This window comes from Typopeltis vanoorti, chromosome 15 (assembly GCF_054136105.1).
Source record: "Typopeltis vanoorti isolate ZY-2024b chromosome 15, IOZ_Tvanoo_1.0, whole genome shotgun sequence".
Classification (NCBI taxonomy): Eukaryota; Metazoa; Arthropoda; class Arachnida; order Uropygi; family Thelyphonidae; genus Typopeltis; species Typopeltis vanoorti.
The window spans coordinates 2863717-2879598 of record NC_143563.1 but is presented as its reverse complement, the minus strand read 5'-3'; the positions used below and the strand labels follow the sequence as shown (position 1 = coordinate 2879598).

Genomic DNA, 15882 nt, shown 5'->3' with positions numbered 1-15882 from the left:
GATCCTTGGAATTTGGAGTACCAGGACAGATTGAGAGAATGTAAGTTGCAGAGCCTCGTGAATATGAGGAAAATGAGGGATATGGTTGAGACATATAAGCTGGTCAGGGGTTCTTATCTTGTAGACATGGAAGAGATTTTTCATAGATTGGGAGAGGGGAGTAGAACAAGAGGCCATTGCTGGAAACTGTATAAGGAGGGTTTGAACAGAGGAGTCAGGAGCAGGTTCTTTGCATGGAGGATGTTTAGTGAGTGGAATGCATTGCCTGAGTGTGTTTTGGATGTAGACACATTGAATCAGTTTAAGATATGGTTGGATAAGCATTTTATGCAATAGTGTATACCTCCCACGATGAGTCTCTGACTCCATGGAGAACAAATGTTAATAATAATAATAATAATAAGTATGGTCGGTCAGGACTTGCTCACCATACCTTAGATACTTTGCATGGAATCAAATACAAAAAAAATGACTTTACTTCACCACAAAAAATATAAATTTGGAAGACTTTTTTAGAATCAGGAGCAGAATTTAAAAAAATACAGATTAATTTAATTTAATCTTAATAAATGTGGTTGTATTAAACTTCTCAAGATTTGGGAAACTCTAATCACTAGTCAACAGTGCCCATATAAGGTATGCCTCATAGGACTTGAGGCTTTCAGTCTAATATTATTATTATTATTATTATTATTATTATTATTCAGGCCTCCATGGAGTCAAAAGACTCATCGTGGGAGGTCCTTCCTAAGAATATAAAGTCGGTCAAGACTCATCGAGGGGAGGTTTCCCCTAAGAAACACAAAGTCTATCATACCACTCCTTAAACTCATTGACCGTTCTCGCCCTCACCACTCTATCAGGCAATGCATTCCACGGCTCAACCACCCTCCATGCAAAGAAACCACTCCTCACCCTCTTGCTCACAGTTTCCTTTCGTAACTTCCAGGGATGGCCTCTTGTCATCACTCCTTCCCGCTGTTCAACCAAGTGAAAGAACTCCCTAGTGTCAACCCTGTAACCACCTCTCAACAGTTTAAAAGTCTCAATCATATCACCTCTCCTTCTTCTATCCGCCAAACTCTGCAGTCCACATTCCCTCAGCCAATTCTCATAACTATCCTTGTACAGTCCTGAGACCATCTTTGTCATCCGTCTTTGTATCTTTTCCACAGTTAATTTATCCCCTTCAAATCCTGGAGACCAAATCTGAGAACAATAGTCCAAGTGTGGTCTGATCAGAGACTTATACAACGGAATGATAACCCTCTTATCTCTGCAGGTCAGTGTCCTTCTCATAATTGCAGCAATCCTCTGTGTTACCTTCACCACCTTTGCAATATGTCCCCTAAACTTCAGGTTTCTATCAATAATCAACCCCAGATCTTTTGTCTCCCCAACTTCCTCCAGTATAACTCCTCCCATAGAGTATGCAGCATCCCATCGATGTTTCCCAAACCTCAAGACCTTACATTTTTCTGCATTAAACTGAAACCCCCATTCATTTGCCCATCTATCTAGCTTATTCAAATCCTCTTGCAGGGCTACCACATCTGCACTGTTACTAATAATCCTTCCCAGCTTCGCATCATCCGCAAGCAACCGAATATCCCCTTGCAATCCACTGGCAATGTCATTGATATAAAGGTTAAACAATATAGGTCCTAGTACTGAGCTCTGTGGGACCCCACTTGTAACCTTCTGTCTCCTTGAAACTGCTCCACCATTCACAACTCTCTGATACCTATCAGACAGCCAATCCTGAATCCAGTTGACCAATCTGACATCGAGACCATATTTTCTACTTAGTGTTTGTGCAAATTTGTGTGTGTTTTTGCAATTTTAATTTTGTTTCCCTGATAATGTCTCTAATTATCTGTATAATAATAACTTATAGACACAAATACTAATAGTGGGTGATATATAGCATCATATGCAAATAGGTAATGGATAGAGATATTCTGTGGAATGAAATGCTTTCCCACAATGACTACATAGACCCCTTGGAGATATCACATAAGAAATAATAATAATGTATTCTAAATATATATAAATATATTTAGAATACATTATATTTTATACATTTTATATATATATAAAGTGGTGAGCTATGGAAATTTTAACAAAGGGCTTGCATCGCATCGTTGAGAAAAAAAAAAAAAAAAGCTGCATTTCACACAAAAACTGTTATTAATACAGCTTGTGTACAAATTCCAGTCAAAATGTATAAGAGAACAATGAACCTGAATGATATAATCACGTAATCACAAGAAAGATATTTATTTAACCAAATATTTCAGTCTGGAAATAGCAGACCATCGTCGGTGGTATTACAAGAACAGTTTAAAAAATATACAAGCTAGAATACTAACAATAGATCGTTGAAATTAGAACATGCCGCGTGATGTTATATCACTAAGTATGAAACGAAATATTTTGAAGTAGAAACATGATTGAATTTGCTATTAAAAAAAAAAATAAAAAAAAAAAATAATAAAAAAAAAATTAATGAGTAATCTTGATTAGGCTTTCCCAGATTTTTGATATAGATATGCAGTCATTACGATTCAGGTTGGGATGATGGAGCAAGGCCTCCACGCTTTCCTTGAACAAACGTTCGAACCTGTAACGGGATCTATGTAAGAGGCGTGTCTTGGACCAAAGGATGCTGTGGTCAGTTTCAATCCCGTGTTGAGCCAAACCAGACTTTTCAGGTTTATTGTGAAGAATGGATGATTGATGTTCTTGGATTCTTTTTTCAAGAGAACGTCCAGTCTGTCCAAAGTAAGAGAGATCACAGTTGCAAGGAATTTGATAAACTCCAGGAAGAGATAAAGTTGAGCGTTTGTCTTTAGGAGAAGGAAAATGAGAAGACAATTTGTTAATAGGAGAATACGTAGCTGTTAAATCATATTTCTTCAAAATTCTTGCGATAGGTTCTGAAATACCGGAGATATAAGGAATAGGTACTCGACGTATTGAATCTTTGTTGTTTTGTGGAGGATTATAAGATGTAAGAAGACGTTGAATACTTTTTTCAGAAAAGCCATTGAGTTTCATGTGTTGCTGGATAGTAGAAAGTTCTTTCTGTAGATAATCAAAAGTAGAACAATTAGTTTTGGCTCTTTTGATGAGACATTTTATAATTCCTGTTTTATGACATGGATGATGGGCTGATTCTTTCAGAATATAACGACCTGTGAATGTTGGTTTCCTGTATACTGTAGTTGTAAGAATATTTGAAGATGATCGGATGAGGAGAACGTCTAAAAAAGATAACTGGTTGTTTTCTTCTAATTCCATAGTAAACTTTATGCGATGATGTAAGGAATTAATACTGTTTAAAAAGGAAGATAAAGTGTTTTTACTGTGAGGCCAAATAGCAAATATGTCATCTATATACCTCACAGTAAAAACACTTTATCTTCCTTTTTAAACAGTATTAATTCCTTACATCATCGCATAAAGTTTACTATGGAATTAGAAGAAAACAACCAGTTATCTTTTTTAGACGTTCTCCTCATCCGATCATCTTCAAATATTCTTACAACTACAGTATACAGGAAACCAACATTCACAGGTCGTTATATTCTGAAAGAATCAGCCCATCATCCATGTCATAAAACAGGAATTATAAAATGTCTCATCAAAAGAGCCAAAACTAATTGTTCTACTTTTGATTATCTACAGAAAGAACTTTCTACTATCCAGCAACACATGAAACTCAATGGCTTTTCTGAAAAAAGTATTCAACGTCTTCTTACATCTTATAATCCTCCACAAAACAACAAAGATTCAATACGTCGAGTACCTATTCCTTATATCTCCGGTATTTCAGAACCTATCGCAAGAATTTTGAAGAAATATGATTTAACAGCTACGTATTCTCCTATTAACAAATTGTCTTCTCATTTTCCTTCTCCTAAAGACAAACGCTCAACTTTATCTCTTCCTGGAGTTTATCAAATTCCTTGCAACTGTGATCTCTCTTACTTTGGACAGACTGGACGTTCTCTTGAAAAAAGAATCCAAGAACATCAATCATCCATTCTTCACAATAAACCTGAAAAGTCTGGTTTGGCTCAACACGGGATTGAAACTGACCACAGCATCCTTTGGTCCAAGACACGCCTCTTACATAGATCCCGTTACAGGTTCGAACGTTTGTTCAAGGAAAGCGTGGAGGCCTTGCTCCATCATCCCAACCTGAATCGTAATGACTGCATATCTATATCAAAAATCTGGGAAAGCCTAATCAAGATTACTCATTATTTTTTTTTTTTTTTTTTTTTTTTTTTTTTTTTTTTTTTAATAGCAAATTCAATCATGTTTCTACTTCAAAATATTTCGTTTCATACTTAGTGATATAACATCACGCGGCATGTTCTAATTTCAACGATCTATTGTTAGTATTCTAGCTTGTATATTTTTTAAACTGTTCTTGTAATACCACCGACGATGGTCTGCTATTTCCAGACCGAAATATTTGGTTAAATAAATATCTTTCTTGTGATTACGTGATTATATCATTCAGTCTTATGTCGCAAGTATCCTTAAAACAACGAACAATGAACCTCTAAAGGATATCATTTTTAAACAAATATTTCATGATCTAAACATGAAATATTTGCAAACAATCAACTGTGTTAATTTATCTTACATAAGAAACACATTTCTTAATATAATACGAATGAAATCTTTTATAATCTTTTATAAAACATTTGATTGGCTACTAGAAGGGAGAAGGGTAAATATAGCGTATGCGCTTATTTTATTTTCAAACTTGGGTGCATTCGTTATAGAGGAGTTGAAACAATAATTCCAAATGATCTATACACTGCCGAATAGACTAATTTTTGTTAGTTTACCGTATGAGTTCGTCGCTTAATATGTTTCAAAAAAAAAGTAGATATATATATATATATATATATATATATCTACACACACACACACACATATATTTTTAAATGTTCAGTTATTTTCAGATAGATGAATCTTATGATTTTTCTTAAACATTGCCACAATGTAAAAAAATAAAAAAATGTGCACTTTAAATACAGTTTATTTAAATATTATAACTATATTTTTTAGGGTCTTGCTGGACCTCCAGGACCTGTTGGTTTGCGTGGTTCTCCTGGACCTGCAGTAAGTATGCCATACTGTGTAATTTATTTTTAATTTGTGTTTTAAGGGTGTCTGAGTGGTATAAGGCATCAGTCTCTTCGGAGGCATAGGCTAGAATCTCTCCTTTGCCAATTTTTTGTGTTGTGAAAATTGCTATATCTTTGCACCAAAAAATGTGAAAAAATTGTGGACTGTTTGGATAAACGAGAAGAAGGAAAGTATTAACATATGTGAAAAGTGTCTTGATAGATTAGAGCGATTAGAAATGGGAGCAAGTGTCAGGACTGTAGTAAAAGAGCTTAGGCAAGAGTTAAAGAAATGAAACATCTAGAAGAGGATATTAAGCATCTAAAGAAGAGATTGCCTGATGACAATGAGGAGAAAGTTAGTATTTTGAAGAAAGAGTCAAAGGACAGTTGTATATCACTATATGGGGACTCAATCATTAGAGGTGTAATGACAAATAAAGTGACAAAGCATACTTTCCTGCTTGAACAATGAAGCAAATAACTGATGTGCTACAGAAAAGGAATAACACGGCATCAAATTAGTGGTAGTCATGGGCACAAATGACTTAGTTGAGTTAAAAAAGAATGTTGAGAGAGAGAGAGAGAGAGAGAGATTTGAGAAAGAAAGAAGAAGAATAGCATTGTTGGAAAAGTTGTAGGTGTGTTGCCCAGATATAAGAACAGTGAATTGAGAAGGAGAGCAGAGATAATGAACAGTAAAATGTCTGAGTTGTGTATGGCAAAGGGGTATAATTTGTAAATCTGTGGAGTGAATTTCAAGGAAAGTTTGAATGGTTTAAAGTTGATGGATTGTGTTTGAATTGGGCATTTAGAATGGCTATTGTTTTCTGAGAAGCCCAGAGTCAAGTAGTTATATAGCAAATGATCAGTGTCCACTTGTCAAGCAAGACAGCACAACTAAATGGATTGCACAACAGGAGGAAGATGAATATTATTATATGAGGTTGAAGATGTGGTTGCAGCAGCATAAGGTGATGGAATGCATAAATGAGAGGATGAGACAGGTAAGAATGAAAATGAGAGTCAGGATCAGGGAAACATGAGTGGTCAGACTGAAGAGAGAGAGAGGGGTGTGTATAGCAGCTAGAATAGACAATGTTGCTGCTGGTAGAATAGCATCAAAGACAGAGAGATTGTTGTTTGTATACAAATGCAGGAGTGTTTGAAATAAGAGAGCTAAGTTTGTTGACTTATTGAGTCAGTATGCGAAGAGATAATTGGGTGAAACTTGGTTGTCTGAGTAGGATGTGATGTCAATAATAGAAAGATATATACTTTTCTGGAAGGATAGAAGTGTGAAAAGAGGAGTGGGAGTGGGAGTTCTGTGTCTGCACTATCAACTTCCTGATAGTGCAGACATAGAACTTCGAATCTGTGTGGTGCGAAGTTGAAATAAACAGGTTAGTATGTTGGATAGGATATTGTTATAGGTCAGGGAATGCAGAGAATACCAATTGTTAAATATTTAGACAAATTAGTTAGGCATGTAAAAAGAAGGTGATCCTGATACGAGACTTTAATTATTATTATTACCCCAAGAAGAAGGGGATAGTGTATGGGAACAAGGAGAGTGAGTTTGTGGAATTTCTGAGAGATAAGTATCTTAAGCAACTAGAGGCTTTAATGTTTTGGATTTGGTGATAACTTTGCACAATGTAGTTGTTAATCAGGCGTTGACAATGAGACTGAAAAAGAAAGAGAGTGTAATTGCTATGATGAAAGATTCAAAGAATGAGTAGTCAAGATGAGTACTGAGATGAGATCAGATGCCATGAGGAATATGCATAGTGAGATTACACTTTAGTGAATAGGAATGAAAAACTGCAACAGGACAGAATGAAGAAAAGTAGAGAAACACCTGACATGACAAATGATTTGAAAATGGTGGTGAAGAGAGATTTTATTATTAGAGGTGTGGTGAATGAGAGGGATCCATAAGGTCTGTTTTCCAGAAAGGAGTAAGAATTAACCCCCAGTGATTGATTCTTTCGAGAGATGCAGAGTAAAAAAAAAGCTAATGATGGTTGTGGGAGCAATTGATTTATTTGGAGAAAAGAATAATGCAAAAAATGGATATCAGGAGGTTATTTAGGTTATTTGATTTGTCAATGCGTGGCATATATTTGAGAGAAAGATAGAATTAAACAAATGTGATCAAATGCATTGGTGTAAGTCAATTAGAGAGACTACTGCTAAAGAGAAGTGGAAAGAGTGAGTTAAACAAGAGATCAGACGAGGTGATATAAAAAAAAATGAAAGTGGAACAGGTGAAACTTAAATGCTTGAAAATGGAAAAAGTAATAGTGTGAAAGATGATGTTGAGAGAACATAAATGCAAGATGGACAGAGAAATGGGGAGGGGGAGGAGTCAAGGTCAAAGAATGACACCTGGAATGAAAAGGGAGTATGACTCTTTATAGATCTAAGAGTGAAATGCTTCTTTTATTTAGGAATACCAGTAACATCAGATATAAGGAAGATGAAATATTTTTCACTGATTTAAGTTTATTATTATTATTATCGTCTGACCTCCATGGAGTCAGAGACTCATCGTGGGAGGCACGCACCATTGTAAACAATGTTCATCCAGCTGTGTGTTAAAGTGATTCAATGTCTACATTAACAACATATTAAGGCAATGCATTCCACTCACCAACCACTTTCCATGCAAAGAACCTACTCCTCACTCCTCTGCTCACACTATCCTTAAACAGTTTCCAGTGATGGCCACTTGTTTTACCTCCTCTCCCATTCTATGAAAAATCTCTTGCATGTCAACCTGATAAATAACTGCTTAATTAGCTTATGTATCTCAGTCACACCTCCACTTCTTCTCCTCCTATTCATGAGACTTTGCAATTTACATCTCCTCAATCTGTCCTCGTGCTCCACATTCCAAAGACCACTGACCACCTTTGTGAATCTTCTCTGGCTCTTTCCGACATATCTTTGTCACCATGAAAACCCAGCAACCAAATTTATGCACAATAATCCATCTGAGACTTGATCAAGGCCTTATAAAATGGCATCATAACCGCTCTATTTCTGCATGTCAGGGTGTTCCAAATCATTGCCATTATCTAATGTGACCTTTTCACAACTTGTGCAATGTGGTCCCTGAATTTCAGGTCCTTGTCCACCATCACTCCTACATGTCATGCTTTGCATCCCATTGTTGCTTACCAAATCTCGAAACCTTACACTTTGCAATATTGAAGTCATAGTTCCACTCACCGGTCCATTCGTGCAATCTATTCAAGTCCTCCTGTAAGGTCATAACATCTATTTGACTTTGCATTGCTCACCCCAATTTTGCATCATCTGCAAACAGCTGCATATCACTAGTTAATTCATCCCAATATCACTACCATACAAATTGAACAACAACGGTCCCTAAACTGACCACTGTGGTACATCACTAGTGACTTTTCTCTTTCAAGATACTGTACCCCTCATATACAACTTTCTGATACCCATCTGAGATCCAGTTACTGATCTAACTCAGAAGTCTGTTATCCAATCCCATCTATTTTAATTTATTTACCAGATTGCCATGTGGCAGACTATCAAAACCTTTTGCAAAATCCAAGTACACCACTTTATTTGCATCTGTCCAAGGGGCAGATGCAAATATGCTATAGTACATAAGTAAGTTAGTGAAACACGAACTCCCTTTAACCCATGCTATTAACTACAGAGAATACTGCTAATATCAACATGTTTCTGCATCTTTCTTCTCACCACTCTCTTCGGCTGCAGTCTTATCACCAACTATATGGTGGTGATGTGACTGTGGTGAAATTTTTAAGACCAGTGCAGGAAGGGAGAGGATGAGGGGCCATCCCTGGAGATTATGTAAGCGTGTGGTTAACAAGGGTGTTAGGACTAGATTTTTTACTTAGAGGGTTGTAAAGGGGTGGAATGTGTTGCCAGAGGTGGTTGTGAATGCTTCATCTGTGAATGAATTTAAGGAGAAGTATGATAGGTATTGTATAAATAATGGTTAGTCTGTCAATGTGTGGTCTCCCGTGATGAGTCTTTTGACACCATGGAGACACCGTTATAATAATAATAATAATAATAATGCTACTGCCGATTCCCTGGAACATTCCCTTAAGATGCGTGGTGTGTCATCAAATCCTATCACCTTTTTTGACATCAAGTTTATTTATTCCCTCAAATACCTCCTGCTCACTCACAATTAAGGTATCCTCTCCTATGTCCTCTACACTTAAGTTCCTCATGATACCACCCAAATCGAGATGAAACACCCCTATAAAATGATCACTGAATACTCGACCCTGTCTTCTGCAGCATTTACCATTCTATCACTTTCATCCATTAACATCATCTTACCATGATCATTCTTCCTTCTACTTGTCACATATTTAATGTTTTCTTTTGTTTTCCTTATTAACTGAGTCACTCTCCTGGCTTGTTCTTTATACTTTTCATGTAACTGATTGTTACGATTATTCATCTTGTACTTCCTCCAAAGTACTTTATCAACCCATAAATTAAAGATACTAAGAAATTATATACTTGGTTTAATCCTTTATTATTATTATTATTATTATTTATTCCTCAAGGAGTCAAAACACTCATCGCTGGAGGTCCTTCCTAAGAAACACAAAGTCTATTATACCACTCCTTAAACTCATTGGCTGTTCTCGCTCTCACCATTCTATCAGGCAATTCCACAGTTCAACCACCCTTCATGCAAAAGAAACCACTCCTCACCCTCTTGCTCACAGTTTCCTTTTGTAACGTCAAGGGATGGCCCCATGTCATCACTCCTTCCCGCTGTTCAACCAAACAAAAGAACTTCCCAGTGTCAACCCTGTAACCACCTTTCAACAGTTTAAAATCTCAATCATATCACCTCTCCTTCTTCTATCCATCAAATACTGCAGTCCACATTACCTCAGCCGATCCTCATAACTAACATTGTACAGTCCTGAAACTGTCTTTATTATCTGCCTCTGTACCCTTTCCACAGTTAATTTATCACCTTCGTATCCTGGGGACCAAATCTGAGAACAATAGTCTAAGTGTGGTCTGATCAGGATCTTTCTTATACAACGGAATGATAACTCTTTAATCTATGCAGGTCAGCATCCTTCTCATTTTAGCAGCAATCCTTTCTGTTACCTTCACCACCTTTGCAATATGTCCCTTGAATTTCAGGTTTCTATCAATCATCGACTCCAGATCTCTTGTCTCCCCTACTTCCTCCAGTGTATCTCCTCCAATAGAGTATGCAGCGTCCCATCGATGTTTCCCAAACCTCAAGACCTTACATTTTTCTGCATTAAACCGAATGTCTAGCTTATTCAAATACTCTTGCATGACTACCACATCTGCACTATTACTAATAACCCTTCCCAGATTCACATCATCTGCAAACAACTGAATATCCTAGTACAATCCACTGACAATGTCATTGATATAAAGGATAAACAATATCGGTCCCAGTACTGAGCCCTGCGGGACCCCACTTATAACCCTCTGCCTCCTTGAAACTGCCCCACCATACACAACTCTCTGATACCTACTAATGACACACAAACTGGCCTATAATTAGACACTTCCAGGCTGCTACCGCCCTTATGCAATGGCACTATCTTACCTTCCTTCCATTCCCTGGTCACCTAGCCCGTAGCCAGACTTTCATTGAAAAGCCAGGTCAAAGGAGCTGTCAGTTCCTTAGCACACTCTCTCAAAACTCATGGTGAAATACCATCCACTCCCACAGCTTTGCTGATATCCAGAGTACTCAGTATTTGGAACACGTAAAAATTTGATGTAGCTTTATAATGCCAGAAAGTCTTACATCAATTTTTGCAGAAGTCAAGCCCTGTAAGGATGTTATAAAAATTACCTGTATATCTGTATATAGTGAAAACAGTTTGTTAATGTAAATAATCCCATAGAAACTGTCTGTACTTACTGCCCTAAAAAGGAAAATTCAAGATTGTATTACACAAAGGCAATACCTTGCCACCAGAAAACTTTGTATGTTAGCTCCTTATAAGGATATGTGAAAGTTGTTGTTTAATTCCATTGTAAACACTCAAGGTCAGTGTCAAATGGACTGACAAACTTCAGACGCACTTTCGCTTCCCGAACAAATAGGATTAAAGGAATGTAGAAGAAGATCAAAGAAAGAGTCAGTGTCAACGAAAGAACAATGGATTGCACTGAAATATTCGGGATTCCATGTCTTCGTTCAGGGATCCGAAAGATGGTGAATAAAAGGCGTTGGCCGGAAGATCGAGTATCGGTTATCCATAGGTCATCATCGGTTATTCACAAGCCGTCATCGGTTACCTGTGGGTCGTCACCGGTACCCCTTCGGTTGTCCGTTGGATGTAAGCCATCGAGGATGTGACTTCAGCAGAAGTCATACCAGTGGTCTGAAAGAAGGATGACAGGAGCTGGTCCGCCAGGCAAAGCATTTGATCTCATGACAAACCTTTGCCTGGAGCTATCGTTCGAACAGAGGAATCTTCGACTGGAAAAGAATTGCTCCGTTTGTTTAACGCGCACACAAGTACTACTCGAGCCAAAAATCTTAGCCTGAGTGCCTGGAGGGCAGCATCCCAGCAGAAGCCGTCAGTAAATCTATTGCTGGCGTATAAAGGGAGAGAAAACCTGATACGGGAGGAAAAGGTCAGGATTTCAATCCGAAGCCAGTGAATGAGAATACGTAGTGCATAGCAGCCCTAAATGAGTTCGATATTTTTTCTTCGATTTTGTGAATCATAGGAGAACTTTATTAGAGGATTGTTAAGATTAAACTGCTGAATTTGAGCAAAGTTAATTGTTGGATTTCATCATCATGCATATCAAGGATTTATGCCTAGCATGGCCTGTTCTGGCCTTAGAAGTCATCGTTGAATCATTTAAGAGGATGTCCTAGTTTTCTTTTTCCTAATAGCTTGTACATTAAGGCTTGCTTTGGTAATCTTTCTGTTTTCATTCTTTGAACATGTTCCATCAATTTATGTTTATATTTTTAAATTTTTTCTATTACTGGTTCTTGGGTTAATTCTTTCATAATTTCTTCATTTCTTTTGTGATCAAATAGGGTATACTTTATAGTTTTTCTCATAAACTTCATTTCTGCTGTTGTTAATCTTTGTGTGTCTTTTTGTTTTATTGTCCAGATTTCTCTTCCATACATTAAGACTGGTACGGCTAATGTATTGTATACTTTTAGTCTGGTTTGTTTTTGAACTAGATTTGGTTTAAATATATAGTTAATTACACCTGTTGTTTTTAAATATTTTGCAATTTTTACATTTATATCTTTTTCATTTTCATATGTGATCATACATCCTAGGTAGTTAAATGAATTCACCTGTTCTAAGAGCTTGTTATCTATTACTATTTTAGTTCTGGATCTTGTCCTTTAAAGGCCATAGTTTTTGATTTTTCTGTTGATATTATCATACCATAATCTCTGGATATCTCATTTAGATCTAAAATAGCTTTCTGTAAGTTATCTTCAGAATTTGTAATTATTATTTGGTCGTCTGCAAAAAGGAGAGTGTATAAGTTTACTGTAGGAGAAAGTTTAATTCCTTGATGTAAATTTTTATTCCATTTTATTATTATTTCATTTAAGTAGATATGAAAAGAGTTGCTAAGAGGGGACATCCCTGTCGGACCGCTTGGTTTATCTCTCTCGTATATGATAGCTCATGATTTAATCTTATTTGTATTTGATTATTTTCATATATACTTGTGATAGATTTTAGAATATTATTTGGTATTTGTCTTTCTTTTAATATGTTAAATAATATGTTTCTTTTAACTTTGTCAAATGTTTTTTCAAAGTCAATAAATGCAATATGTGTTTCTAAATTGTATTCTCTTCTTTTCTTTATTATTAATTTTAGGCAAAAGGCCGGGTTTATACATGATCGTCCTTTTCTAAATCCATTATGTACTTCTAAAATAAAGTTTTCGGAATATTTCATTAGTTTGCTATTTAAGATTCTGCTGTAGATTTTGTAACAGGAATTTAGTATGCTGATATAGTTTTTAAGGTCATCTTTATTACCTTTTTTAAAGATAGAAATCACAATTGCTTTTTTTCCATTCTATTGTGGGGATACCAGTTGAATAAATTTTATTTAAAAATAAAATTAGTTTATTTAAAAATAAAATTTAAAAATAAAATAAAATAAAAATATATTTTATAAAATTATAAAATAAGTATCCCTGTCCACCCTGGGGAGGCCCAGGGTGGACAGGGATACACAGCGTGAGAAAGGTGGATGCTCCAAGAGGAGGTGAGAGCATGTGTAGGCAGGAAAGTAACGGGATGACCAGGGATCAAGAGGAAACAGATGTTGTTGCAAAGGGTTCTAAAATGAAGAATCAGAAAGAGAAATGGCCCCAGTCCAGCATGGAGAGAGCACATCGAGTGAATGGTATCAGTGGAACTAGCTGTAGATCCAGAAATGAGTTGTTGTGTTTGTATACCAATGCTAGAAGCATAAGAAACAAGGCGGATGAAATGGTTGCACTAATTGTGTCTGTGTACCCAGAGATTGTTGGAATAAGTGAGACATGGTTAGATGAGGACCACATCCTGACAGGAATAGAGATGGATGGGTATGATATGTTTCGTGAGGATAGAAGGGGTAAAAAGGAAAGGGGAGTGCTATTGATGATAGAGAAAGAGTTATGTCCATACAAGGTAGAGATGCAAGAGGGAAATAGGGCCAGTGGTATTGAGGCAGTATGGTGTGAGATAGAGGTGAATAGAATCAAATACTTGGTGGGATGTTGTTATAGACCTGGTAATGTGGATGGTGGTGATAGTGAAATGTATAGTCAAATAAGCCAAGCAAATAAGAAAAGGGTGATCATTATGGGTGATTATAATTATGGCAATATAGACTGGATTGAAGAGATAGCGACTGGAAGTAAAGAAAATGAGTTTCCTGAGTTTTTGAGGGATAACTACCTCAGACAGTATGTAACAGAGGGCACACGAGGATTAAGGGTCTTGGATTTGGTCATCTCATCGGAGGATGTAATTATAAATGAGGTGTCAAATCATCGACCAATTGGTGAAAGTGACCATGAGGTGATTACCTGGGTGGTTGCCAGCAGTGCAAGGACCCCTGTGAAAAAAGGGTATATGTGGAACTACAAGGGGGGTGATTATGAAGAGCTCAGGAGACAGCTTGCAGATGTAGCATGGAATGAGGAGTTAGCTGGATAAGAGATCAGTGCAGCTTGGGGGATTTTCAAAAACTATTTAGTAGATGCAATGTCTAAATGTATACCACGGGTGAGAAGGTTAAATAAGGTAGGTGTGAGATGGATGAATAAAGAGATTAAGCATGCAATACAGAAAAAAAAGGCATTGTGGAGACAACATAAGAGAAGTGGAAGTAACCAACTTCATGAGGTCTACAAAGACCAGGCAAGGAGGGTGACTTGGTTGGTGAGAGTAGCTAAAGAGAGGTATGAACAGCAGTTAGCTATTGAAGCCAAAAAGAATCCTAGGGAGTTCTTTCGATATGTAGCCAGCAAAAGAAAGAATTATTATGGAAGGATGACATTGATTGGAGGAAATGGTATAAAGACAGCTGTTGCAGAATGTGTTGTGGAGATACTTAATGAGCAATTCATAAAGATCTTTCAATCTTGTGAATGTGACTTCATGGAGAGATTAAGAGCAGTTGATGATGGGGAGGAGAGACTGACTGTAAGTGAGCAAGAGGTGTTTGGGGAGTTGAGTAAACTAGATGTAAATAAGGCTGTGGGACTTGATAATATATCACCACGTATTCTGAAGGAATGTGCCAGGGAGTTGACACCTGCCTTGACATATTTTTTTAATACGAGTCTTGCACTTGGTCAAGTTCCTAAAGAGTGGAAGGAGGGCAAGATTGTGCCACTTCATAAAGGAGGTGATCGAACTCAAGCATCAAACTATAGGCCTATCTGTGTGTCAGGTGTTGTGGTTAAGTTGTTGGAGAAGCTTGTGAGAACTAGGATCCAGAGTTGGGTTGACAACAATGGTATTATCTTTGATGGACAGCATGGATTTGCTAAAGGGAGGTCATGTTTTAGTAATCTACTTACTTATTACAATAAAGTGACTGCTTCCTTGGACAGAGGAGAACGATACACAGTAATATACTTGGATTTCGCAAAGGCTTTTGATAGAGTACCTCATGATAAGTTGACAGTCAAACTAGAGCAGATGGGGTTGGATATTAGTTTAGTGCATTGGATTGGAGACTGGCTATCTGATAGGTATCAACAAGTTGTGTATGGGGGTGCAATATCCAGGAAAAGGAAAGTCACTAGTGGAGTGCCTCAGGGGTCTGTTTTAGGGCCATTACTATTTAACTTATATATTAATGATATATTGGTGAAGATTTGGATGGAGATATTCAGTTGTTTGCAGATGATGCAAAGTTGGGACGAACCATAAAGATTAGTGAAGATGTTGTGGCCTTGCAAGAAGACTTGAATAAATTGAGTGATTGGGCAAGCAAATGGGGATGTGAGTTCAATGTTGCAAAATGTAAAGTTTTAAAATTTGGAAAACAAAGATGGGATGCAGAATTTATGCTTGGTGAGAATATATTGTTGGAAGTAGAGGAAATAAGAGATCTGGGGGTGATAGTGGATAAGGATCTAAAATTTAGGGGACACATCGCCAAAATTGTGAAGACAACACAAAGACTTCTGGGAA

At 36.9% G+C, this 15882-nt stretch overlaps 1 protein-coding gene across 2 annotated transcripts in view; it reads left to right on the top strand.

Annotated features, from left to right (window-relative positions):
- LOC150098312 (uncharacterized) overlaps positions 1-15882 on the top strand; it is a 733595-nt gene that overhangs the window by 440662 nt on the left and 277051 nt on the right. For both annotated transcript variants that reach the window (XM_090404774.1, XM_090404775.1), the window contains exon 28: positions 5092-5145. In XM_090404774.1, the coding sequence (XP_090260900.1) occupies positions 5092-5145 (54 nt within the window). The remainder of the gene's footprint in view (positions 1-5091; positions 5146-15882) is intronic.